The 25837-nt window shown below is 41.3% G+C and overlaps 1 protein-coding gene across 1 annotated transcript in view; it reads right to left on the bottom strand.

Moving 5' to 3' along the window:
- Window positions 1-18840: 18840 nt before the first annotated feature.
- Window positions 18841-25837, bottom strand: part of tgfbr3 (transforming growth factor, beta receptor III) — a 91965-nt gene continuing 84968 nt past the window's right edge. The window contains exons 15-17 of the mRNA XM_033622870.2: window positions 24279-24326; window positions 23183-23290; window positions 18841-19079 (exon numbers count right to left, since the gene is read on the bottom strand). Coding sequence (XP_033478761.1) covers window positions 18961-19079; window positions 23183-23290; window positions 24279-24326 — 275 coding nt within the window. The 3' untranslated portion in view covers window positions 18841-18960. The remainder of the gene's footprint in view (window positions 19080-23182; window positions 23291-24278; window positions 24327-25837) is intronic.

Genomic DNA, 25837 nt, shown 5'->3' with positions numbered 1-25837 from the left:
AAGAATGAGATCGCCGATACAAGCAGCTGAAATGAGTTTCCTCCGTGGGGTGTCTGGGCTCAGGCTTAGAGATAGGGTGAGGAGCTCGGACATCCAGAGGGAGCTCGGAGCAGAGCTGCTGCTCCTTCGCGTCGAAAGGGGTCAGTTGAGGTGGTTTGGGCATCTGATCAGGATCCTCCTGGGCGCCTTCAATTACAGTTGTTCCAGGCATGTCCCACTGGTAGGAGGCCCCGGGGCAGACCCAGAACACAGTGGAGGGATTACATATCTTGTCTTGGGGTCCCCCAAAAGGAGCTGGAAAGCGTCGCTGGGGAGAGGGATGTCTGAGCCTGCTGCCGCCACGACCCGGCTCCGGATATGTAGAGGAAAATGGATGGATGGATGGGTTTTTGGTGGGTTAAATATGAAGCCCCTTTACACAGCAGTACATAGCTTTGCTTCCAAGGTGGTACTCCTGCCTGTGTCTCCAAACTGGGAACACGCCAACCAGCATCTACTGTAGGTAAATCCCTGTCCATGGACAAGTGCCTCATACAACCCCACTTCAAAAAATCCAAACTGCCCCCTTTAAACAAATCATGATGTGCTGTTTATGAAATATTATGCTGTTTGATTTTTTTCAAATAGGGAAACAGTAAAATTTAAATAATAATGATTACAATCATTTGTCATATCTGAGTCAAATGTTAACATGTTAATGTCCTTTATTTTTTTAACTACAGTCTTTAGATCTGAACGTGATAATCCAATAACCATCATGCTGGTTTCTACTGCCAAGCACAACTCTCCCTACTGCTCATGATTTGGCTGCTGTAGGAATGACTCAAATTATATCCATTGTTAGGAAAGTTAATTCGCTGCACACTTTTTTTATGGCTATATTTTTATTATAGCTTTTTCTTTTTTCTTTTCTTTGGGCTTGTGGAGCAAATCAAGCCAGTGCAAGTCAAAAGTTTAAGTTAATCATGAGTCACTGGTGTTAAAGTTAAAGTTTTTGTTTTATGCAAGTCATTATAGTCTGACTCATGTCCAAGTAATTTGACTCAAATCCACAACTCATTACATTCAAGAGCTTGCTTCACCCAAGATAGAAAAAAACACTTTGTCACTGAAGTCTCTGCAGATTTTTTAGTTTTACTTGTGCAGATTTTGATCCATCTCAGTGATTTGTGTCTCCTTACCAACACAATCTGTGGCACTCACAACATTAAATACATATATTAACATTAATTTCATAGCAGTGTGACCTTCCAGAATCAGCACCACCAGTAACACCTTGTTATCTGCAGGGTTAGAACCCTTTAACCAGATTCTCTGTTTTGGGTCTGTCAGTGTGGAGTGCAAAGGTTTGAATTTAGCAAGAAGCCAACACACTGCAGTCCTCTCAAGGGCAAATCATCTCTCAGACACATTTATACATAATAAATTACACTCTACTAAGATTTAAAGTCAGCCATTTGTACTCAGGTATTCTGAGTCTCAGTGCTCAGTGTTGAAGTGTGTGTTTATGTCAGTATAAAAGTAACAACACACACACAATGGTGGTAATGTGTGAAGATTTCTCTCAGCCTCAGGGCTGCCTCAGGCTTTGTGGGCCACTTTGTGAAATGTGATTTGGTGACTCCCACCTGAGGTTGTTAATCTGATCCGTCATGTCACCAACAAGCAGACAGTCAACAGTTTAATCATCTGATGATGGTCGTGGTTCTGGGGAAAGGTTGCTTCAACTGGAAACAGATAATCAGTAGGCTTTCTGTTTTCCTCAGAGCCCAGCAACTAGCAACAGCATTTCAACTACTGGAGATAGTAACTGCAAAGAACCTGCACTGATACTCTTTGGTAACAGGGAATGTCGACTGATAGCTAGTGGGGAACACAAAAGCACTATCCTCTTCCTGTTCTGGTAGCTAATGATGTAGATGATGTCATTCCAGGGCTGGGCAATATTGCCTATAAATACTACTGCAATATTTCAAGAGGAGAAGATATACTTTATTAATGCCCGAGGGGAAATTCAGTTTTTTCACTCTGTTGTCATATACACACACAGGCCCAAAATACACACACACTCACAAACAGGACCTATACATGCATTAAATGGAAAGATGTCAGAGCGAGGCGGCTGCCTTGGACAGGCGCCCTGAGCAGTTAGTTCCTGGCAAACTGGCACCTCTCCAGCTACCAATGTACACTCCATACTTAGTCGGTACAGGGACTTGAACTGTCAACCCTCCGGTTCCCAAGCCAAGTCCCTGAGACTGAGCTACTGCTGCCTACTAAATGTTGTTGGGAGATTGTGACCTGAATGCAGCGCAAAAGACTGCATCACAATGACGTCAGTTTATTAGCTGGAGGCAAAACACTACTGGCCACCACAGGGCTGTAGGCTACATAGGAGTCTTAAAATGTCGTCTTGTTGAGTTATTGGGAGCCAGAATAGAAGGAGTCATGGCTCAAAACTTCTCTTCTTCCACTTCTTCTCGTCAACAAAAACGAAGATGGTTAAATGCGATAAGACCATGTGCAGCACACACTTCGTATCAGGTTAGGGAAAAGTATTTCCTGTTGTAGGGATGAATAAAGTTATGTGTATTAAGGGTTATCATGTACACCTCATCAAAAACTGGGGAGGGATTAAGAGGAATGTTGGATTTCTCTGTAATGCTAACTTTTTAGCATATTAGCACTTATGTTAGCTTCCATAGCAAAACAAACTGGAGGAAACCGTTCAAGTGCTGTCCTCCTTTGTATGATTGGCTTCCTGTGACATCATCCATCCACTGAGTGAGAGCACACGGGTCGACCAGTCTGGTCCCGTTGGTCAGTGTTTACTTATTCATGTAACACTGGCGGTCCCGGAGAATGAGTGACCTGACACGGTGCTTCGTAAATTCAGTCTAATGTTCTACACTAAAATGAGAGCCCTGTTGGTCAAAGAAACGAAGCGTTATATTTCTACATGAATTAAATAACAGTTAAGTTAATCACACATTCGCTCCACTCGGCACTCTGCTGCTCCGTCTCAATGACCAGAGTGCGCTCTGCCACTCCGAGAGTGCGGTGCTCTGGATAACCGAACGGTACAATTCAGACAGCACTCTGAATTCACAAATGGTCCAGTTTGTGCCAGAGTACGCTGTGGCACTCAGAATGAGTATTTCTGAACGCACTGCTCACATCCTCTTCCTCCATTGTCTAAAACAAACCAACAGAACTTGCTAGCTAGCACTGGCTAATGTCTGTGGAGCACTGTTTTGCTTCCAGCTAAGCCCCGCCCACCAAAAACATCATACTGTTTACTATATAGGGTTAGGGAAACATACCTTAAAAATTTTGGACTGACTAAATTTTGTATTTTAAACTACTGTATATTGTGCCATCGATTTTTAATTTATAATTATAAGTTAAAGCAAAAAACTTGTCTATTTCCACTTTAATCTTATTTCTCAAATGTCTCCAACATTAAACCAGCATCATCAGTTCAGATAAACTTAAGTGTTGATTCTTGAAACTTAAACCATTTTGTTTGGAGAAATCTGCTGAATTAATCAAATCAAGAAGATGTAATCTACTTGTGACTTTTATAATCACTGACGGTCCTGCTCCTCTTCTCTCTATCAGCTGCAGATTTTTGCAGAGCAGCCCACCACAACTTTCCTTTCAGGCTATATTTTACTATTTTCTTTAACTACACCTCTGCTCCATTCACCTTTCAGTGTCGCCTCAGGCTGTGAGCGTAATTTCTACGCACAGTCTGCACATCTGTTTTCTGGATGACAGCTTTCACTGATCAGCTGGGGCTTCCACTGGACCAATGGTAGGAAAGGTCTGTATTTTCTCTGATTATTAGCTGAGGGCAGACATCTGGTTGCATTTACGAGCGGGTACTTGGACTCGACTTATTTGGTTTGGTTGCAGTGCAGATTTGCACTCTCGAGGCCTGGCCAGGCGGCTCTCCGCGCAGGATTCTGGATGGAAAAACAAACCTTAATGAAGTCTGGCATTCTCTCCTGCATCTTGTGCTGTGTGTCGCTCTGCGGCCCCGACAGCAGAGAGAGCTGTTTTCATCGGGAAGGTCCAAGGAAAATTTACAAGAACTCAGATTGTGTGTGGTGAGATGGAAAAAATACTTGGAGAACTGTTGTCTCCTGTGTCAAAGGTTATTTTGTATTGTTGTAAGAATCCACTTTATGTTCAAATCATTTTATCTCAAAGGTGGACAGAACTTTCCTAATTCTAGATTAGGTAATATGTTAAATCCCAAGTCAGAGCAGTGTGGATCTGACTTCAGTCTGATTGATGATTGTGAAATCTGATCACACCACTGACTTCTGCAGAATTCATGTGAGACAAAAATTAATACTGCACTGTTACTAAGAACTCAATCATAATCAACCTAACTTTGTGGCAAGAGGCTCCTAAATTTAATGGAAAGACTTATGAAAAACCTTTTGAATAAATGATCATTTCATTTTGGTTTCATGCACAAAACTCCACCCAGCCTGCATGGCCTGAGAAACCACCATAAATCCATATAAACCAAAGCCAGAGTGCTGCATATGCACTTCAAACAATTAAAAAAAATCAAAAATAGAGAATCAATTTAAAGGTCCAGTGTGTAGGGTTTAGGGGGATATATTGGCAGGAGTGGAATATCATAATAAATATGTTTTCTTTAGTTTATAACCACCTGAAAATAAGAATAATTGTGTTTTTGTTACCTTAGTATGAGCCATTAACAGCACCAGGGGGAGCGGGTCCTTGTTTTTTGGAAATCGCCATGTTCATCCACCCACTCACTCATCACATATTGACACCAAGTCAGTGGCGTTCATGTCTACATGTCATGACTGGAAGGAGACAATGACAGTCTGGCAACTGAACAGGAGAAACACTGGTCTTAAAATACACAAGGGTTCATGACTAATGGTGCGTTTGTTTTGTACTCGGAGGTCGGAAGTGGGAATGACGTCACCTCCAAGTTGACAACAGTTTTTGCATTCCAGTTGACAACGGTGGACAAGTTGGAAAAAAGCATGGACGCCCGCAAGAAAGCCTTTGTTGCCCTTGCGCTTTCGGAGTATGGACAGCTTCAAAACCATCATGCACTCCAACTGATGAACGCCGCAGATGAGGCTGACCTGATGTAAAACAAATACGATAAAATTGCTGCTAGACTGTTTACTCACTATGTATGTGACCGGCAGCCATCTTGAATTTGTAAGTCGGGGTTGATGCGGTTGCTCTGAGTTTCCGAGTTGGAAATCCGATCTCAGGGTGCGTTCGAGTTTAAAGTTCCGACTGGGAACTGGGAATTTCCGACCTCCGAGTACAGAACGAACGCACCATAACTACACAGGTGAGTGGAACAAGACACAGGTGAAACACATGAGGTCATTAACAAAGGCAGACAAACACAGGAAGTAAAAGAAACACTAAGTAAAATGAGAACACATTTCAAAATGAAACAGGAAGTGGACACAAACACATGAGCATAAGCTTGACAATATCACAATTTTACAACTCCATGTAAACCTACAAAGATTACATAAGTTCATCAACATCTCATATTTCTTTTTTTTTTACTGAAAAATTATAAGAATTATGTTCGTAAATCATTTTATCTTGCACACTCAGTGTCATAGATTTACAAATACATTTCCTTAACTCTCATTAGGACGTAAGTCTGAGGTTGGTTTGTCAGGAAAATACCCTACTTTTACTCTCACACTACTTTTTTTAAAGATGAAATGTGCATTTAAACCTTCTTTATGATCTTATTCTGAGTAAATTTAAAGTACTGGTTGCGTAAGAAAGAGAGACCAGCGAGCACACGAGCAGGCACCGTCTGCAGCGTACATGTCATCTGCTCCACAGCTGATGTGCTTGTGTTGGCACGGATCCAAATGAGCGCTGCAAAAGTTCCTTCTATTAAAAATAAACAGCGGCCGTTCTTCTCTCTGTGACTTTAAGGGTAATAACAGTCACTCAGAATGATTAAACCCTCAGTGGAGTTTAAATTCTGTCCAAGGATCAATGCTTTCTGAAGAAAGATAAAAAATAAACTACACCTTCCGCTGCCTCCTCCTGGATCTATGAATGAGATAAAAAGCCAAGTACACATGAAGGCTCTGGGTTCTGATCTGTTTATCTGTTATATGTATTAAAAACCGCCTCCCAAGGTGGTTTGAGACACTTTGGGGTTGAGGCCACAAGTTGGTCGAGCGTAAATGAATGATGTGTCTGCACAAGCCACGTGTGCTGCTATGCTCCTCCTAAAAAGTTACGACCTCAACCGCAGCAGCGGAAACATAAACTCCCAACCAGCTCAGATGAAAAACAGTTATTTTCACAGGAAACTGTTGGTGAGACGCAATCACACTTCTGCTGTGTGAGGGGACAATGTGGCCAGGTGTAAATATGATGTGAATATCTGGATGAAAGGAGGAGTAAATGATGCTTATGTCACAAGTCTGATAGTTTGTCCTTTAATGAATCACTGGATGTTGTTTTTCTGGTGCCTGAGGGCCTCCATTTGAAAGCAGATACATAAACAGCGTGTGCAGATAAGACAGTTTGTCCAAACACAACAGCCAAAGCAAATGCTGGCTAATTTTTTCCGCTTTGTTTTTGTTTTCAGTTTTGATTTGTGGCTTGGGCAGCAAATCAGTCAGTGAAACTAAGTGCACGGAGGAAGGACTCTGTTCAGTGTGCGAGTGTGTACACATGGACATGCATGTTGCACATGTGCATGCAAAGGTCCAGCTCGGAGATGGGATACAGAGAAAAAGAGACGCTAACATTAATTGAGAGGGAGATGTTTGCGGTGTAAAGCTAGTTATGATTGAGCTTTTTCATTATGAGCAATGTAATTTTAGGCTACAGAGTTTTTTCTTCTTTCCTTCCCACTGGAAACACTCGAGTGTTTTCCAGCAAAAAAGTACAAGGGCCTCAGATGTCTAAAAAAACACACACATGCTGTACCCATGTGCCACAATCAAAACACAGTTTGCAATTCAGCAGAATGAGACTGCTTTATGGATTCTGGCAGCAATATGAAATGTAGCATAGTCATATTTTGGTGCAGCTGTGATGTGAGGCTAAAGTTAGCACGCCTCAGTCAGGGGCTACAGTTTCAGCATGGCTGAAAGAGACTAACCCCAACAGGAGAAGAATGCTAACTGGAGCAGATAAACGTTTTTATTGCTTAACTTGTTGAAACTCCAATTTGAGGAATATCTCACCAGAGACACTCAGAGAGGAGCCGTGTGTCTGCACTGATTTTAGATCCTGTATCTATATTTCCTTTGGCTGATGTTACAGAGAGAAACGTCACACTTATATTAGTGTTTTACATTAAGTATGGTTCAAATGACTATCAGCAGTGTGTTACTAGCAGTGAGAAAACACACACGAAATGTATCACCCCTTCAGCTCCCCTCATCTCAGCCCTTTAGACCTGGAAAGATGACAAGATTGTCAGCTGCTCTTTGTGAACTGGCTCACCAGCAAAAGTGAAAGTAAAAGCCGGCTCCAGATTCAGTCTCATTTGGTGTTTTGCCACATGACATTTGTGCTTTTTAGGCGCTGTGTCTCGTGGATGGCTGCTGCTTACGGTCTGGCACTTACCTTTTTATAAAGCCCTGACCTCACCTGAGCACTGAGGGGGTACACGTCCAGAGTCTCTGTAGATATATACACCGACACACACTGACACTGGGTCCTGATGATTGAGGATTACTTCTGTCCGAGTCCATACATTGTTTTTGGGAAAATCCTGCATAATATATCTTTGAGCATTTAAGCAAAAAACACCAGCTGATGTAAAATAAAAGATCGGATCGGGCTCTATATAGCTCAAAATAGCCGTTCCCGATCAGTTAAAAAATGCCTTGATCAGCCCGATGCCGATCTTTGAGATTGGATCTGGACATCCCCAGAAATCATGCCTGATATCAGACAGAATTGTCAACGTATTTCAATCAGTTTCCGTCAGTTTCCAGACCAATGTATCCACCTGAATCTAATGTGTAGTCATGCCAACATATTTTTTTTTTGGTGGGGTTTTGAGAGTGGAACGGTGGGAAGTAACAAACTACAATGTGGGGCGATACTGAGAAAATGTGTTGATGTAGAACTGCCACTAAAACAGCCTCTACCTCGTCTGTAGAGCTCGCCATTGTTTATATTAGTCCACTCTGGCTCCGCTGCACTGCTTGACAACAGCGTTCATCCCGCCTGTGGTACAGATTGGGTAATTGAGCCCCCCCCGCGGCACTCATTGGTAATTTTTTATTTTAACCAATGAACTGCTAAACTCAGTGGAGTGGGTGGATTCAAGGTCTGGACCCAGACAAGAGAAATAAGCTTTAGAGAACAAAATCAGGCTGTAAACATGTTTATTTCTGCTGCAGTTGGGCGTTTAAACATGGAGGTCTATGGGGACTGACTCACTCTTGGAGCCAGCCTCAAGTGGTCATTTGAGGAACTGCAGATTTTGGCACTTCTCTGTAGGCTTAATTCTTCAGCATTGCAATGTATTCACAGTTTCAAGAAGTATTTTTACCCATATCTATATTCAATTGTCTAGAATTTTGTATCATAACGTACTAATGTTTCTTGGCAAACATATAACTACAATACCCATGAGCCTCTGCTGTTGTTGCTATGAAAAAAGACACTTATGAAGCTCAGTGTTCAATCAGGAAGACTGTCTTTGAGCTCATCCATTCACAGTTCTCTCCCTCCCACTCCCACTGCTTCCTCTAATCAGCTGACTATGAGCGTTCACTCTTGTAGTTATCCAATCAAACTTTGCCACGATTTCTATCAGCCAATCAGGATGCTGCTGCCAAATTTTAAATCTGCCCTCCCCTCTGCTGCTGCCAGCCGTCATTTTAGGCAGAATTGTCACGCCCTCCTTGACCCTGGTCACCTCCAGCCATCGTATCCGGAGTCCAGGACTAGCTCACCAAAGGCCCATTCCCCTACTCATCCAGACCATCAGCACTTCTCCATCTTCCTCTCGTCTCATCTTCACCATGTCTACCACCAGCACCAGTGTCTAGACCCCAGGGAGGTTCCCTATTCGACTATGGATTCATCACCCTCCTTAGATCATACCATCTTGATGGGGTTATTACATTAGTCATACCTTTTTAGAGTCAGCAGGTATTTTTTATTTATTAACAGTCAAAACCATGGTGCTTCATTAGGACTGTGCGGCTGTGGTTTGAACAGAATTTTGACATTGGCCCGGCAACATAAGCAAACAGCCCCACGACAGTCATCACGCTCTGATTCAAATGTTGCCAAATGCTGATTGGTGGAAGAACATGTCACCACGTTATTTTTCCATCCGAGCCGCCCACGTCAAACCAGCGAGAAGACCACAGTGAAAAACAAACTGCACAAACTTTGGCAGGAAGCGACGTGTTCGTGTGGGACACCACCTTTATTTGCCATTTGTTCAGGCTGTTGAAGGAGTCATTTTTATTTATATCATATTAAGAAACAGCGAATGGGAGATTTAACCCTCTGTGCAGGCTGACAGGTCACAGCTCTGTTATATTACAGGTGTTTTGAAGCACTATAGAGGAGACAGCAAACACTGTATGACAGGTGTGACTGAGCAGAGCAGGTAGAGCTGAAGCAGTTTGTTTTAAGACGGTGTCAGTCTTTATGGGGGACAAAAAATGGCACAAGTATCAATTAATAAAAAATAAATATATAAATAAATAAATGCTGGAAGAAGTATGAAAATAATAAGTAAATGCATTAAGAAATAAATGCATAAATACATAAATATAGTTGTACAAAAAAGTATGGTGTTATTTTTTTATTTACTTTTTTATGTCCGGTTTTATTATTAACATCTGTTTATATATTTATGCATTAACCTATTTATTTCAACATTCATTTATTCTTTTATTTATCATGCATTAAATATTACTGTACTTCTTCCAGTATTTTTATTTATTTATCTATTTATTTATGCATTTTTTCATTGTTTCTGTACTTATTTCAGCATTTACCTTTTTTTTAAATTCACTTATTTTGGCATTTATTTATTTATGCCTGTATTTATTTATTTATTTATCTATCCATTTATCTTTGTTTCTGCACCTATTTCAGCATTTATTTATTTATGCCAGTATTTATTCATACATGTATTTATCGATACTGAAGTCATTTTTTGTCCTCCATATCTGCAGCACCATATTAATTATTTAATCTATTCAGTGAAAGGTTTGCTTCAGTCATCAGTATCTATCTTCAGTCTGTCTCGTTGGCCCCAGTCCCTCACAGGACGTATTGTTATTGTTCCAACCTCATTACAGTGATGTGCCACGGGACAGGAAGAGGTGCTGTGAGGAACGCAGACAGCCTGTTAATCTGGGCTCATCCCCCCTCTGATGCTGTAAACCAGCCAGGACGTTCCAGAGCATCTCACTTAACTTAATTCAAATAATCATGTTTAGGCACAAAGTTCTGGTCTAAATTAGTCCGGCCTCCACAGCGTCAGTGTTTGGACTCCTGTCAGCTGAAACTAAAAGCCCCTTTTTCTAATTTGATCCTGTATTTGTCATGCACTATTGTCTGGGGCACATGCAATCAGTGACTAAATAGATTAGCTGTAGAGTGTTGAAGCCAAACAACAAATTTGTGTTCCAGGTACCCAAAGGGGAAAGCTGGAAAAGAAAAGAATGACATCACAGTCTACATGATGGCTCAGTGAGGTGGGTGAGCATTCGTTTAAGAATTCAGTATTAGTCATCAGTTGGACAATAAAGGATGAGGATGCCTCAGTGTGGGAACAGTGATACAGATGTGACATCACAGAGGCCTTAAAGGGGTCAGGTGGACCAGTCAGCCCAAACCTGAGCTGGCATAAAGAGAGGCTGCTTTACTCTTCACCCCTGGCCTCTCCATCTCGTACTATAATCACACTGTTTACTCCAAAGGCACACTGCTCACAGCTGTCTCCAAGGAGCTCTAATCAAAAGCAAAGATGGAGTGGGGAGGGGAGAGAGGTAAAGACGTGTGTGTTTCACTCATCTTAGCGACCCCCCCTCCCCTGAAACCTCCAGCCAGAAGTCCACATGGTCTGTATCACATTATGAGCTCACCAGAGACGAGTCATGACTTCACCGCAGCAGAGCCAAGCCTAACACATCATTATTATAGCTCATTGTTTTAACCCAGAACCACGCGGGAGGCGTCCACACTGTACCCACACGCCCTCAGAGCGGCAGAGAAATCATCAAACAACACAGCCGTACATTATTATGAACATTTATTGGGCATAATGAGTATACAGATATCATGCGTATTTACAGCATATAAAAAGTTTCATAAAACCAAAGGAAATAATAACGGCTTACCGAAGTTTTACACATTTACAACAACGCCCAAAAAAAGGCATCTTGGCATCATGGGGAAACTCTTCATTGTTTGCTTTGAAAAAGAAATGTGGAACTGCAATGAAACCACGCAGGGGCCCCAAATCATCCGACTGAATATAATCTATATAAACATTTAAACTTTTCTTTAGTTTAAACACCCCTTTACAATGATAGCACTGGGATGAATGGGCCTTATCAAAGGTTATCAGTCTCATTAATATGCAGTTCGTTCTCATTCCAAGGTCATCAAATACCAACACCCCTTGGCGTGTGATATTAATGCCAGGGGCACTCTAGTGTGTTTATGAGACGCCCCGGGATTGTACAGCAATGCTTGACTACACTTCCGCACAAAGTAGAAAGATGGCGAAGTGGATTACTAAAATCCAAAGTGGACTTTCACAGAGAGGACCGCTTTTTCGTGTCCTGTGTGTGACCAAAAGTCATCGATGTTTTAATGTAACGTTAATTTATATCCCGTTATCCCGCACTGACGGTACTTATGCAATGTTTACGTGACGTTATGCTACTTAACAAACATACGTCTTTTAACCCAAAGCATGCTTGATGACGCACTGGAGCCATCCTTACGACTAACCTTAAAGCGCATAGCTTCAGTGTCGCTGCCTGTATATGAGCGGCAAGTTTGCTACGTCCCACGAGCTATCTTAAGTTCTTTCACTCGAATAAATACGTGAATAAAAATGTCTGTTATATGCAACAGATATATAAACGCCACCTGAATATCCGTCACTGACAAACCTTTCAGTCTTTCTGGCTGAATTGGCTAACCAGCTGTTGGTGTGCTTTGTGCTAACGTTAGCTGCTATGGCCACGCGGCAGCTCTTGTTCCCTGGTTTGGAGGGTGTGTGCTACTGAGTTAGCTGTTAGCTTTCAAGTCTGTCACTGCGCGGCAGCCCGATTTCCACATCAGCTCCTTCAGCGGACACAACCCTAGTGTGTCAGAGCAGAGAATGCTGTTCATTTTTTCATAATTTTGAAACCGATTTTATGTACTTGCCGATCTTTTTAATCCTTCACATTTTGCTGATGGTTAACGACACATTTTTCTGTGGTGTGACAAATTCGAATTTTAACCACGTGTTACCATGTATTTTGGCTGTGTGTCACCTATAGACACAAAATGGTGCCTTGTGCGTTGTTACCAGACACTGAGGGGTGTGGCGAAGCGTCAGTATTTGATGAATTTGGAATGAGTGCTGGCTGAGTTTAGTTTCGTTAGGTTGAGTTTCCGAAACTCCATGATTAGGTTCAGGAAAAGAAAATGGGTTTGTTGTTGACTTCTGGTTTCACACAGGACATGAACATCACTCTCCTGGTCCTTTGTTGTTTTTAAATTTAATTTCTACACCCACTGAGGGACGCCTTTTCGATCCAGATGACGACTGACACCGGCCTTCTAGTAACCTACTAGTAGACATAGCAGGCACCTTCTAACCCATATCTACAAGGCTGAGAACAACTGATAAGGCCCATTCAATCCAGTGATTACATTCGAAGTGAGTGGTTCAAACAAAGGCACAAAAAACACTCACACACATAGTACACAAATTACACAATTATAGAAAAACATGAGGTAGTCAAATGGTTAAAAAATACAATCATTAACTAGATGTATGGATGTGTGCTCCAATTACAGCCGTTCTGTGAAAATATCTTCGCGATAACAATGCTCCTTTATTTGACACAGCATTGGTATTTCATATTGATAACATTATCTTTTACATGCTCATGTAGGGGGAGTAATGGGGCTTTTTCCCACCATGCACTTGGGCAAACAGCAGGGAGGAATGTGGATATTTTAACAGCGACTATCATGAACTGTATGGTTAGTTTGAGTGAAAGAATATCCCCAAATTGATCGCAAATGAGAAGATTAGATCCAGAACATAACTTGAGGCTCAGCCGCCGAACAGCGTGACACCACGAGGGGGTGGAGGAGATAATTACAAGTGGGGAGATGGTTTTGCCGAGGTTGATAAGAGCAACCTCAAAACTACAGGAATGTCCAAAAGCCTTAATCCCACAATGACCACTGATTATAGGCTGCGGCACATTTCCCCTCTGCATCTCTCACTGTTCTGTACACAGTGGGATACAGTGTTGTTGTTCACAATAACGCTACTCGATGACAGCGACAGTGGACTACGTATCACCGCTGTGTATTTTCACTGTATAACTGTGGTTTTGGCACGGACGCACCTGGCAACAGGCCCGATAAAACAAACAACGCTGCTCTTAAACCAAGTGGTTCTAATACTCAATAAAAAAAAATATTTCCCAAGTGTTATTAAAAACAGTTGAGTTTCCAGAAACAAAATAACAGACAGTTGGATTTTCTCCACCCTCCATTCAGACAGAATACACACACACTTTATAAACATTCCACTTTCATTTGGTTTAACCGCTGCTGCCATCTTTAGCTTTGATTTAAAGGGACAGTTCAACCCAAAAACAAAAAATAACAAATTTCTCCTCTTACCTGTGGTGCTATTTATCAGTCTGGATAGTTTTGATGTGAGTTGCAGAGTGCTGGAGATGTCGGCCCTAGAGATGTCTGCCTTCACTCTAATATAATGGAACTCGATGGCACTCGGCTTGTGGTGCTCAAAGTGCCAAAAAATTACGTTTGAAAAACTCAACAGCAAAGTCTGTGCTGCATTACTTGTCATAGGAACAGTTTATGAGAACAGCCTGCCTTCAGTATTTTATTTTATTCACAATGGGCGTGAATAAAATAATTTGCGTGAGTGAAGTACAGTTAAAGTCAATGTAAAGACGCAATTAGACGTGAATTCCCACTGGGCAGTGCGATGAATGCAACACTGATAATGTTAAATATGTGAATCAAGCAGCGCGAATTAAGCCAGTAGCACGATTTTGCGTTATACTCCGGAAAAATCTGACCTTCAGCAACTTGTCAGTGAAGATTCTCAGTCATCCAGGTCATGGTAATCGTAAGTGCTGTATTGTAGGCAACTGGACTTGTTTGCGTTTCTTGAAGACGTTTCGCCTCTCATCCAAGAATCTTCTTCAGTTCTAAATGAAGGTGGTTGGTGATGGTTTATAGCCTGCAACTTTGCACCAGTCATTTAGAACTGAAGAAGCTTCTTGGATGAGAGGCGAAACGTCTTCAAGAAACGCAAGCAAGTCCAGTTGCCTACGATATAGCACTTACGATGACCAGCAACCAATTTGCGCCGCAATAGCCAATCAGCATTGAAATCCTCCAGAGACATATGACTTCGAGGATGTACAGGTGGATGTTTATTCATTGATTCAGCAATTTCACGCGCATACGACACAAGTCAACAAAATATTCTAGTGTTCAAACTCGCGCGAGTGATGCAATGTGAAAAATCCAATCACACTTTTTTTAGTGAACACAACATTACACCACTGAGCTAGCTAACGTTCGGCTCAGCCAAGATGGACGCCATCTTGTGCTGTCACCAACAGTATCTTGCCCATGAGTAGATGCACGCTTCCTTCTGCGTGGTGATACGGTAGGCAGAAAATAGTTCCTACATGAAACTGCTCACAACAAGGTCTGTGGATTGTCTTGAGTAACCAGGTTGTGATTTCTGGAAAGAGACATTGCTGTTGAGTTTTTCAAATGTATGCTTTTTGGCGCTTTGAGCACCACAAGCTGAGTGCTGTCCAGTTCCATCATACTGGAGAGAAGGCAGTAATCTCTACAGCTGATATCTCCAACACTGCAACACACACCAAAACAGTCTAGATTGATAAATAGCACTACAGGTAAGAGGGAAAATTGTGTGGGACTGACTCCATTATTAAGTATATTAAAAATACAGTTTAATATTCATTAGTACAGCTGGTCCTCAATGATGTGAAATTTGTATTTAGGATATATTAATTTTATGAAAACTAATTAACAAACTGATTATCTATTGAAAACAGTGATCAGATGACAACCTATAATCACATTTAAACAAAACATAAGGAGTCCATGAACAGAAGAAATGACCTGCAGGTAATGCTTTGTCTGAAAATCACATTCATTACAAACTCATCACGTTTTATGACACATTCTTCAATAACACAACTGAAATTTAAAAGTATCAAATGTAAATAAACATGATGTCAGTGGAGTGTCAAAGATTGTTAATGTCAACGACTGAAGTTTTTCAAATTAAGCTGTATATATATTTAAAAAGAAGCTGAATAATTTGTATCACACATATGAATATTTAATTTTGAGTTTCAGTGTCACAAAACATGCCACGAGCCCTTCATGAATAAACTGATTAAATCCCCCACAAGCGTGTGTTATGTACGAGCACATCCACAATTCACAGTACGTACACACATAGAATACAATAAATTTCTCTTGGTAAATATATTCCAAAATATAATTTTGTACACAAATATATATTTAGACTCTGTTCCCTCTGTAGAAAGCTTTACATGTGTTTACATAAAGAAGAAAAAAAAAATCAAAAGCTTTGAGATAATATACATTCTGTTGTTCTGTTAAATCGATTCAGGGAGAGTTCCCTTCTCGGATTCGAAGGCCCCGCATGCAGTCGGATAGGAACACATACAGGTTCAAAGAAGGCACTACAGCAAACATTCATATTATTCTGAGACGGTGGGGTACTCGTGGTGTTGCAGTTTAAAAATAAAAACATAAAAATATATATATGTCTATAGCAATGAGCTTCAGCTACAGCTTATTCAACACACTGTCAGTGCCAAGATTTATACAAAAAGGTAAGAAAATCCATACACTGTACACGGTTTGGCTTTGAACGTAACAAATCTGCTCCGTCTATGTACTGAAACATTTAGTTGAATAATTGATTAGTTCATTGACAGAAAAATAATCATCTTTAAGTTATTTATAAAGAGAAAAGGCCAAAAATGTGTATTTTGTTTTGTTTTGTTTTTTACAATTTCTGAAGTACGTCAAGGTACGTCAACTAGACTAAGCCATGATTTTGAATCCATGTTCTTTATTTATACCTTAAAGTGAATTTATTATTTAGCGCCATGATTTTTATTTTATCACATTAAAAATTAGAAACGGTACTAACGTGCATCTCACACTGATAAATCTCGTCTAATCCAGAGATGCAAGATACAGAGAACGGAAGTTGCACACACTCTGCCTCATAACACTTTTGAGTATTTACAATATTCACAAAAAATATACAGGTCTTAAAAGATTATTGCATTTTGGGAAATATCCTCATTGGCTTAATTTACAAGACTGACCCAGGAGATTAGCCAGCTTAGCCTAAAAACATGAAGCGGGGGAAACAGCGAGCTCAGAGGAATATTTTTTTTATGTAACAGTAGCAACTTTTTCTTACAAATGTTCATATATTTATCTGAGCTACCTGTTTTCTCTGCTGATCATCATCGTTTGTATGTTACCCGCCCCGTGTTAGGTTGAAACCGTGAAGACAACTTTGTTTTCCTCACATGCCTCCACTGTAAACCAAGAATCCAAGAATTTAGAAATTTTTTGATGAACTGAAGTAAAATGGGGCCACATTTAGCAGCAAAACTGTATCAAAACATCCTTTAACAAACTCTCACACAACTCGTGCAGTATAATCCAAATCTCACTCCATTCATATGTTCAGTGCTTAACAAACAGGCAGCCCTTTCCAACAGGGACCTGATCGAAGGGTGCTCTCACACCTGCCCTGTTTGGTTCGGTTCAATCGAACTCAAATTCGTTTGCCCCCTAAGTGCGGTGCATTTGGGCAGGTGTGAACACAGCAATCACACTCAGGTGCGCACCAAAACAACCAGATCGAGACCTTCTTGAAGAGGTGGTCTCAGTCCGGTTACAAACTAACTCTGGTGCGGTTCGTTTGTGGTGAGAACGTGTTCTGACCTCGATCTGCAAATTCTGACCAACCAAGAGCAGCTTTCTCACGTAAGGTATTTTATCTGGTCCGCTTGTAAATGCTGCCCTGAGAACATGAACCAACTCTAGGCAATTATACAACTGTGTAACAAAATTAGTCCCTGATTCAGACCAAAGCAAGACAACTCTAGGTCTGAAAGCACCCTGAAAGCGAACTTATCTACGCTCTCCTCAAAGCCAGACTCCATTGACAAAAATGTAAAGGTCGTCTTATCTCACTGAACACAGGAGCTTCTGGTCAATCGCTGGCTTGATCAGTTAGGGTTATTGTGTGACTTTGGTGCTTTAGAAGGTTACTTCAGATTTAGCAAAGTCACACAATAACACAAACAAACTATAGATCAAGGCACCGGTCATGTCACCAGTTGGCGAAAACCTTTAGTACAATTCCCCTTTAGAGAGGATCTGTCTGTTTAGGAAGCACAGAGTGCACGACTGGATAAATGAGACTTGAGTTAGGCTGCACGAGTTGTGTAAGAGTTTGTTAAACAGATGTTTTTATTTAGCTTTGCTCTTGTTGAACGCAGACCCCTTATACTCCAATTCATCAAAATGTTCTCTGTTTATTTCGATTCTTCCTTCACTGTGGAGGCATGCCAGAAAAGCAAAGTTTTCTTCTCAGTTTAAAACGGGGTGATTTACAAGTGATCATTCTGTGGTTGAAATATTCCTTTTAAAGCACTCTTCTCCTCTAACTTTTGGACAAACAGCAAATAAACACATTTCCCAAAATGCTGAACTACTCCATTAATGACTACTAGTAAAAGGGAACCCATAATGCCCCTATGAAGTTTTGTAACACTCAGACTCCTGTCTACTGAAATGCATCACTACAACTACTGTATAGAGAGCACTGGTAAATTATGCTTTACCAAGCTGTATGTTTAAATCCATTATGAGGGAAGAATGAGTACATTATAGAATGTGGTATTTTATCAGCATGTCTTTCACATTTTTCTTTCACATTTTTTGGCGTTAACTCTTCTGTATACATTCAATACCTACGCTGACTCGCATCTTTTTGAAGCCATTCTCTCTCTCTGTGTCAAGACGACCATTTCCTTTCTTACTGCACTTTGTCCGCATGTTAATAGTGGTTGCTTTGCTCCTTTGCCACCTTCAGGGTTGCATGTTGTGAAGTAACGTGTTACAGTCCAGCCATGAACATCACTCTCACTAATACTGACATCACTGCAGCCTGCTGTTGGAGAGCACCTGCTTGTAACAAACAGCCTAAGTCACACCATGTAAGGCCAAAACTAAAGGCTGTGTTGTGGTCAGAAAAAAAGCAGCATTTGGATTGGAAAGAAATGCCTGGAATAAACTCACATTTGTAGTTTTTTTTAACTAAAGGTGAGGCTGCCAAGCTGGGTCTCACTACATTACAGAGCAGTAACACCAGGACAGTATATTTGTCTGCACACACTTGAAGTGGCACAAAAGGAATTCATATAAGAACCAAAGGTGTAACTGTGTGTTTTTTTTTTCATATCATATTTTTTCCTTCCTATTGCATTCCCCAAAAATAATTCCTTTCATGGAAGGAGATCAACTAACCGGTCCCTGTGAACCGTCGGGCCCTTCCTGTGGCACGGCAGGGCTTTGTGTCCTGCTGGCCTGCGTCCTGGGCTACGCTGTGCTGCTGCTGGAGCAGGGTGTGCTTTGTGTGCTGCCGATACTGTGGGCTGCGCTGCTGTTCTCTGAGGCCGGCTGGGACTTCTGGACCTGCTGCATGCCAGCTGTCTCACCTAGAAAGAAAGAGAGGGAATGGAGAGGGAAGGAGGAGGGGATCGAACCAAAGGGGGGGGGGGGGGGGGGGGGGTAGAAAAAATGTATATATATTACAGAACGGCAGAGGTAGGCAGAGACATGATAAATTGGTTTGTTTAAAGCTACAAATTGCACTCCTCTGAGATGCTAGAAACCTCCATTGTTCCTCCATACTCTGACGTTTAAAAAAAAAAAAAGAAAGTGCTGGTTAATCTCCTGCTGTTTACTATGACTGTCACCACTTAAATCTAGCACTTGAGTTAAAATCAAATGATTTAGCCTGATGTTTTGTGCAGAGCCTTGTGCAAATTCACACATTCTTACTCATGCACAAGTTACAACTATCTAGTTTTCAGTACAAAGCACTTGGCAGATGTGCAAAGCAATGAAAGAACTCTGGACTTCATCTGCACTAACTTTTCCCGTCTTCAATCGTAATCTGTCACACACTCACAAACTGTTTTCAACTGCTGGGACCGAAACGTTCCACCTCAGAGAGCCCAGAAACAACCAGTCACATCCTATCTGACAGATAATATTTTGAACCAAAGGAGAAGAGAATGATTCACGTTCATGGAGTTCATTTCTTTAGTTATCTGGATTCAATTAGCCTGGCTTTAGCAGATAAAGCAGAGCAAACACAAGACAGGACCTTCTGACTAGAGCTCCAACCACTGACTGGTTTATTGTTCTATGTCTAAATAAGCATTCATTTCATAGACTCTTGGGATAATAAAAGTGCTTACGTTTGTTTGCAAAAAATGTCTCTGACAGACAATGAACGAGCTTTTGAAAAAAAGCCAAGTCTGTGTTTAATTTCAGTATTTGGCACGATTATTACTGCAGTTGTTTCCTTGTTTGCTTCCTAGTTTTATTCCTCCAAGAAAAAATGAGAACACACAATAAAATGCTGTCTCTTAAACAAAGTTTTTTTTTGCCAACATTTTGGGTTGTGCTAAAAAGTTGTGTGTGTGCTGCGTATATGACTGTCATATGTGTCCACAGGCTATCTTGCATCCCACTCCCTCTTCGGGGCCCCTTCGTTCTGCTAATGTTTACCAGAGCAGAGCTGCCAGCGGTCTTTCCCTCGCAGGACCAAGAGCTGTACAAAACAAAGGCACTTGGATCCACCTCATCTGTCTGAGGAAATATAAATTCCCAAGTCCAATATTATCTTTCTAGATGGGAGAGATAAGAGCTGCTTTAATGTCACAAAGACAAGCTGTGTGTAAAAACTCTGCATGGGGTTGCTGCCAAAGATGTATGACTATGGGACAATTTGCCTTTGCCTAAATCACAACAGCAGAAGCACAACTTAAAACTACAAATATAAACTTCATGGTGGCGCTAGAGGAAAGTTCAGAGGATCACAAAAGTCATTAGAATCCATCTAATGGGTAACATGAATGTGGGGACAAAATTTCATCTCAATCCATCCTAGTTGTTGAGATATTTCAGTCTATCCAAAATGGAGGAACGACCAACCTACATGAGCTGCTAGCGTGGCTAAAAGATGAAGCTGTTGTGCAGTTTCTCCTGACGTTTGTCATTCGGACTGTTTTCACAATTGGTTTGAATTTTCAGCCCAATCACCAGAATAAATGTTGGCATTGTATGTTTCTTCATGTGTAGCCCATATGTTCAAACATAGCGTTCTTTAAATTCCAGCAATGCTGTGGTTTACATGCAGTTATATTTAGGCACAAAAAACACTTATGATTAAGACAAGATCATAGACCATTTTGGCTTAACATACCAGGTTTTGTTGCCACAATCACAGCTGGAAATGCCTGGATGTCTCACTTTAAAAAAACAGGTTTTCTGCTACTATTATGGCTGGAAATGTCAAGATGTCTTGCAAAAAACACCCAGTTTTAGTGCCACAATCACAGCTAGATATGCCCTGAAATGTCAAAAAGAAAGGGTTTTGGTGCCACAATTGCAGCTGGAAATGCTGCGACATCTCACAAAAAACCTCCGGTTTTGGTGCCGTAATTGCGGCAGGAAATGCCGCAATATCTCACCAAAAAACACCCAGTATTAGTGCCACAATTGCCACTGGAAATGCTGTGACATCTTGCTCAAAGACATTTGGTTTTGGTGGCACAATTGCAGCTGGAAATGCCCCAGTGTCTCACTTAAAAAAAAACAAAACAGGTTTACTGCTACTATTATGGCTGGAAATGCAAAGATGTCATGCTAAAAAAACACCCAGTTTTAGTACCACAATCACAGTTTGATATGCCCTGAAATCTCAAAAAAATGGTGCCATAGTTGCGGCTGGAAATGCTGTGACGTCTTGCTAAAAGACATTTGGTTTTGGTGGAACAATCGCAGCTGGAAATTCCCCAATGTCTCACTACAAAAACACCCAACTTTGGTGCCACAATCACAGCTTGGCCTAGGTTTCACGCCATCTACAATCCCTACCTCCCAATGACAGTCAGCTCATACACATGTAATCTGAACTATATCACTGTAGATATATTGATATGCTACACACAAAATGTACAAATGTAACATATCCATGGTTTGCAGAAATGTACAATGCCAACAATTTCTTCTGGCGACTGGGCTGTATGTGTCATTCGTATGCTATTTCAGCGATTGAGCAGAGGTGAGGAGCAGATCTCTTGGCAGTCATGAGTGCAGCCCTGGCAGAATGCAGACCTACCGTACTGTTTGTGCCAAGATAATGAGCAAAATGTCAAATAATATATTGTGAGGTGCTTTTTAAAGCATTTAAACTTGTAATTGCCTTATTTGGAATTAAACTGTAATGGACACAAAACCCAAAATATAATGCCAGTGAGTATCTGTAACTTAAAAAAGTTTCTTTCTCAAGAGGCCAGGAACACTGTCCTCAGAGCCTGAGGGGAAAGACCCAGATCTGTTTTCATGTTTCATCACTCTGTACACAAGTTTAAAATACACGCTGAACAGATATTTTTGGTGGTTGTTTTGGGGGATCTACATTCGAGGGGTTTCCATGGAACTGCCAATATTTCCTTGTAAGGTCATTTCAGCCAAGAGAGCTTAACACACCCAACTGAGGCCTATTTAAATAACATCTACAGGAACATGTGCCTTTGTCTCTATGTTGTGAAAGTCTTTCCAGAACTGCACCTGTTTATCTATACATGTTCACTTACTACTATCTGTGGAAAACCAGCCAATAAGGCATGTGTTTCTTTGTCACTCCAGGGAGCCCATAAAGCTGAAATAAAGTGGCTTTCTAAAAAGGAGCCAGTAACAATATTGTGATAACGATAAGGGCACTAAAATCTGACAGCTGATCTTTTCTGCTGCATGAAATCCTGTCCGGTAAACACTTGTAGCTGTGACCAAGCATGACTGGAATAGTTTGTGACAGATCTGACAAGTATCAGGGAGGAAGATTTACCAAACCAACCGTTTAACACTGTCCTACTGCGAGCTTCTTCCCAACTGTAAACTCAGCATAAACTTAAACACTCTTAAACTGATGTTTTTTCTAAAAGCCTGACTCCTAAACTCAAACATCCTGACCCCGTTTATGAAAGACGTCCATGGCGAACACATCAGCCACGGGGCCACAGGTCAATGGCATGGCGGATCACCATCCAAGCATTCAGGCCGACGAGAACAGGGCAGCTCTATGCAACGGTGAACTCAGGGGGCTGCTGGGAGCGCACTTCCTCCCAGGGGTCAGCTGGGGTCGGCAGGCTGGGGACGAAGGGGAAGGTCTTGGCATCTAATGGACAGATTGTGTGTCTTTTCCTGTGAGGGCCGCTAAACCCAACAAGGGGAATTTCCAACTCGTCCTCAGCCATTGTACTGAGAATATTCGCTGACCACCCCGCAGCTCCCAAAACATTCAAAGGCAGGAAAGAGAAGAGCCCTCACTGCTGACCAACAGGATATATTTACAGTAGGGGAGTCAATATGTTATTGTGAACAGGCCACTGTCAGCAGCAGGATGTTTGGCATTCCCAGCGGCACATTTCTGGCACCGAGACACTCGGACATTCCTCTGCATCTTATCTTTTCATTAATGTGGAGAGGTGAGCCGGGGCCGCGGAGCAGCAGGTAAAGGACCTACCTGTGTGTGAGTAGATAAACCACAGGGCTCCGGTCAACAGAGCCCCGATCACAAAGGCTGCGAAGGCGATCCCCACCACTGTCGGAGTGTCCAGCACGTACAGCGTGTCTAGGAAACAAAGCAGCACACAGTTCATTTTAACATGAGAAGGTATGGGAATTTTTTAAACACAAAGTCGGTGGTAAGACAGTGAATTGTGGCCACTGTAGGTAAAATAATAATAATAATGCAGAGCTGGGGGAAGGAGTAATATTCCAGGTGAAAACTCTGAATTTCCAAGATTAAATTCATAATTTACTCTCAGACTATAAAGGGACAAAAAAAAAAGTAGGAACACAGAAAATTCTCTGGGACTATAAAGTGCATTTAAGTAAATTTATGAGACAGGGCATTCAACGTTTTCTACAGGAAAGTCAGGTGACGTAGTATAAAAAGTGACAGTCCACATAGGGAGAAAGTAGTGGTGGATGAAAAGGTCAAGCACAGGACTTTCGCCCAAGAGACTGGCGTTTGTGTCCTGTGTGGGTCGATGTTAGCTTATTATATTCAGTTTTTAGAATGTATGACGTTGCTGAATGAACACTGTGTATGCACACTTTAGCAGAACCGTACAAGATAAGGCAATGAGGTTCCTTGGAAAAAATAAAAATTACAAATATCAAGCTTTATTTCTTGAAAATGTGTGTGGTTTTTTCCCTGTTAATTTACCACTCTAATCTCACAGATTATTCAGGGTTTTTTTCCTGAAAATGTATGACTTTGATCTTGGAAATTATTCCATCTCCATATTTTGTTTTAATTTGTACCTACAGTGGCCCTAATATGCTGTTGTACTATGGGGCCTCAAAGTGTTTTAATATCGAAATAATTACAAAAAGAAAAAGAAAAACAAATAAAGCCAATCATTTGTTAAATAATAATAAAATAAATATAAATAAATAATACAAATTTAAAAATAACAAAAATAAAATAATAATCATGTTCATACGATTATCTACCTTATAATGTATTATTTATTTATTCAATTAAATCCACATACAAAGACAGAGGTGCAAATATAAAGGAGAGGAGAAAGATAGTGTAATACAAAACTTACTGTCAGGAGGATACCGTGGGCTTGGGGGGGCAATGTTTGGAGGAGTAACTGCAAAATAAAATAAAAAATGTTACTTTAATGTTTGTTGACCGTTATGTATAGTGATACACAGTATACATTATGGATTTTAATTACTCAAAGTCAGCCTGTCAGCCTCAGGCCAGAGGAGCAGCAGATCACTGATATTAGCCCGTGTTGATAAGTGTGATACAGAAACTTGAACCAGGAAGACACTGAAAGAGAGCAGCTATTCTGTGAGCTGACAGGGTCCTAAAGGATGAACCTACTGACTCCGACCAATTTTTCAAGCCATCTGGAAGGCTTTCAAAAGTGAACTTAGCTGTAATGATGTCTTAACAAACAATACAAAGGCGCTTGTGTACGGGCAAACTCAAGGGGCGAGCCTGGTGCACGTCCAAGACTCTGGCACAATGGCTGCTATTCTTGGAGAGAACACCTTTGAGTTTTCATTTCGCATAATGGATGATGACAGGCCATCAGAGAGGACTTTAATTTCTGAGGGGTCGATGGCCAGAGGACGTCCTCCCTGCCACCCCCCACCACACCGCTCCAGTGTTATCTGCCCCGTGTGACTTGTTGTGCTAAGATTACAGAGAGTGGTCAGTAATGCTCTCAGCCACACACACAGAGGAAGAGGAGAGGAAGGGCACGCTCAGGGGAGGCCAGTTGAAGCAGGGCTTAACTCTCACTTTTAAAAATGGTGGCTGAAACGGACAATATGGTCACCATTTCTAGTCTAAGAGCATCCATTGGTATCAAGCTGATTACTTCTTGTCCCTTTTCAAATATGGGGAACAACACTCTGTGGGACATCAGTCAGGTCTTGACTTTTCTTCACTAGACTAGACAGCACACCAGGAGTGAAACTCATGACATATGTTTGCAGCTTTAAGCCATGGTTGGAACAGTTCTGATATCTCGACGAACATCATATGTTTATATAAGTTGTCCTGCTATGGAATGAGAGAGCACCCCTGCGTAATGATTTGTTTTTGTTCAACTCTGACCTCTCCTCACACAGCGCAGAAACCACTGATGTCGCCTCTGTGAGACCCTTGGCACTGGTTGCTCAAACTTCGACAGCAGACTTGAGTTTAAATCGACATTTCAAAGCTTGTTACTGCAATAATTTCCGTCCATATGGCCGTTAGCACCACATACAACTGATAACATGCAGTGGTTCCCTGCAGGGTTCTTATAAAGGACCTGCTCACCTTCCTCTCTAATACACTGCACTTGTTGATGAAAAATATAGGAGGTGTGGATGATTTATCCTATTTTAATGGTCACAATCTGCTGAGGCATGAATCCAAACTCACGTACAAGCAGAAACATTACTTTCCTTTCAGTTTTAAAAAGATATGCTTTAAGTTTTATGATAAATTTAACAAATTAAGCTTCTTGATATCCGGCCAGCGAACACAGCAGGCCATGGAGAGAACAGACAACCTCATTTAGCAGTGATACATCATGAAAGATATCTATCACAAAAATACAGCTACTTTGAAAGATGAGCAATCTGAAGGGTCAGCACATTC

Source organism: Epinephelus lanceolatus, chromosome 6 (genome assembly GCF_041903045.1).
Source record: "Epinephelus lanceolatus isolate andai-2023 chromosome 6, ASM4190304v1, whole genome shotgun sequence".
NCBI lineage: Eukaryota > Metazoa > Chordata > Actinopteri > Perciformes > Serranidae > Epinephelus > Epinephelus lanceolatus.
Note: the sequence above shows the minus strand (reverse complement) of the source record. Positions and strands in the feature narration are given on the sequence as shown.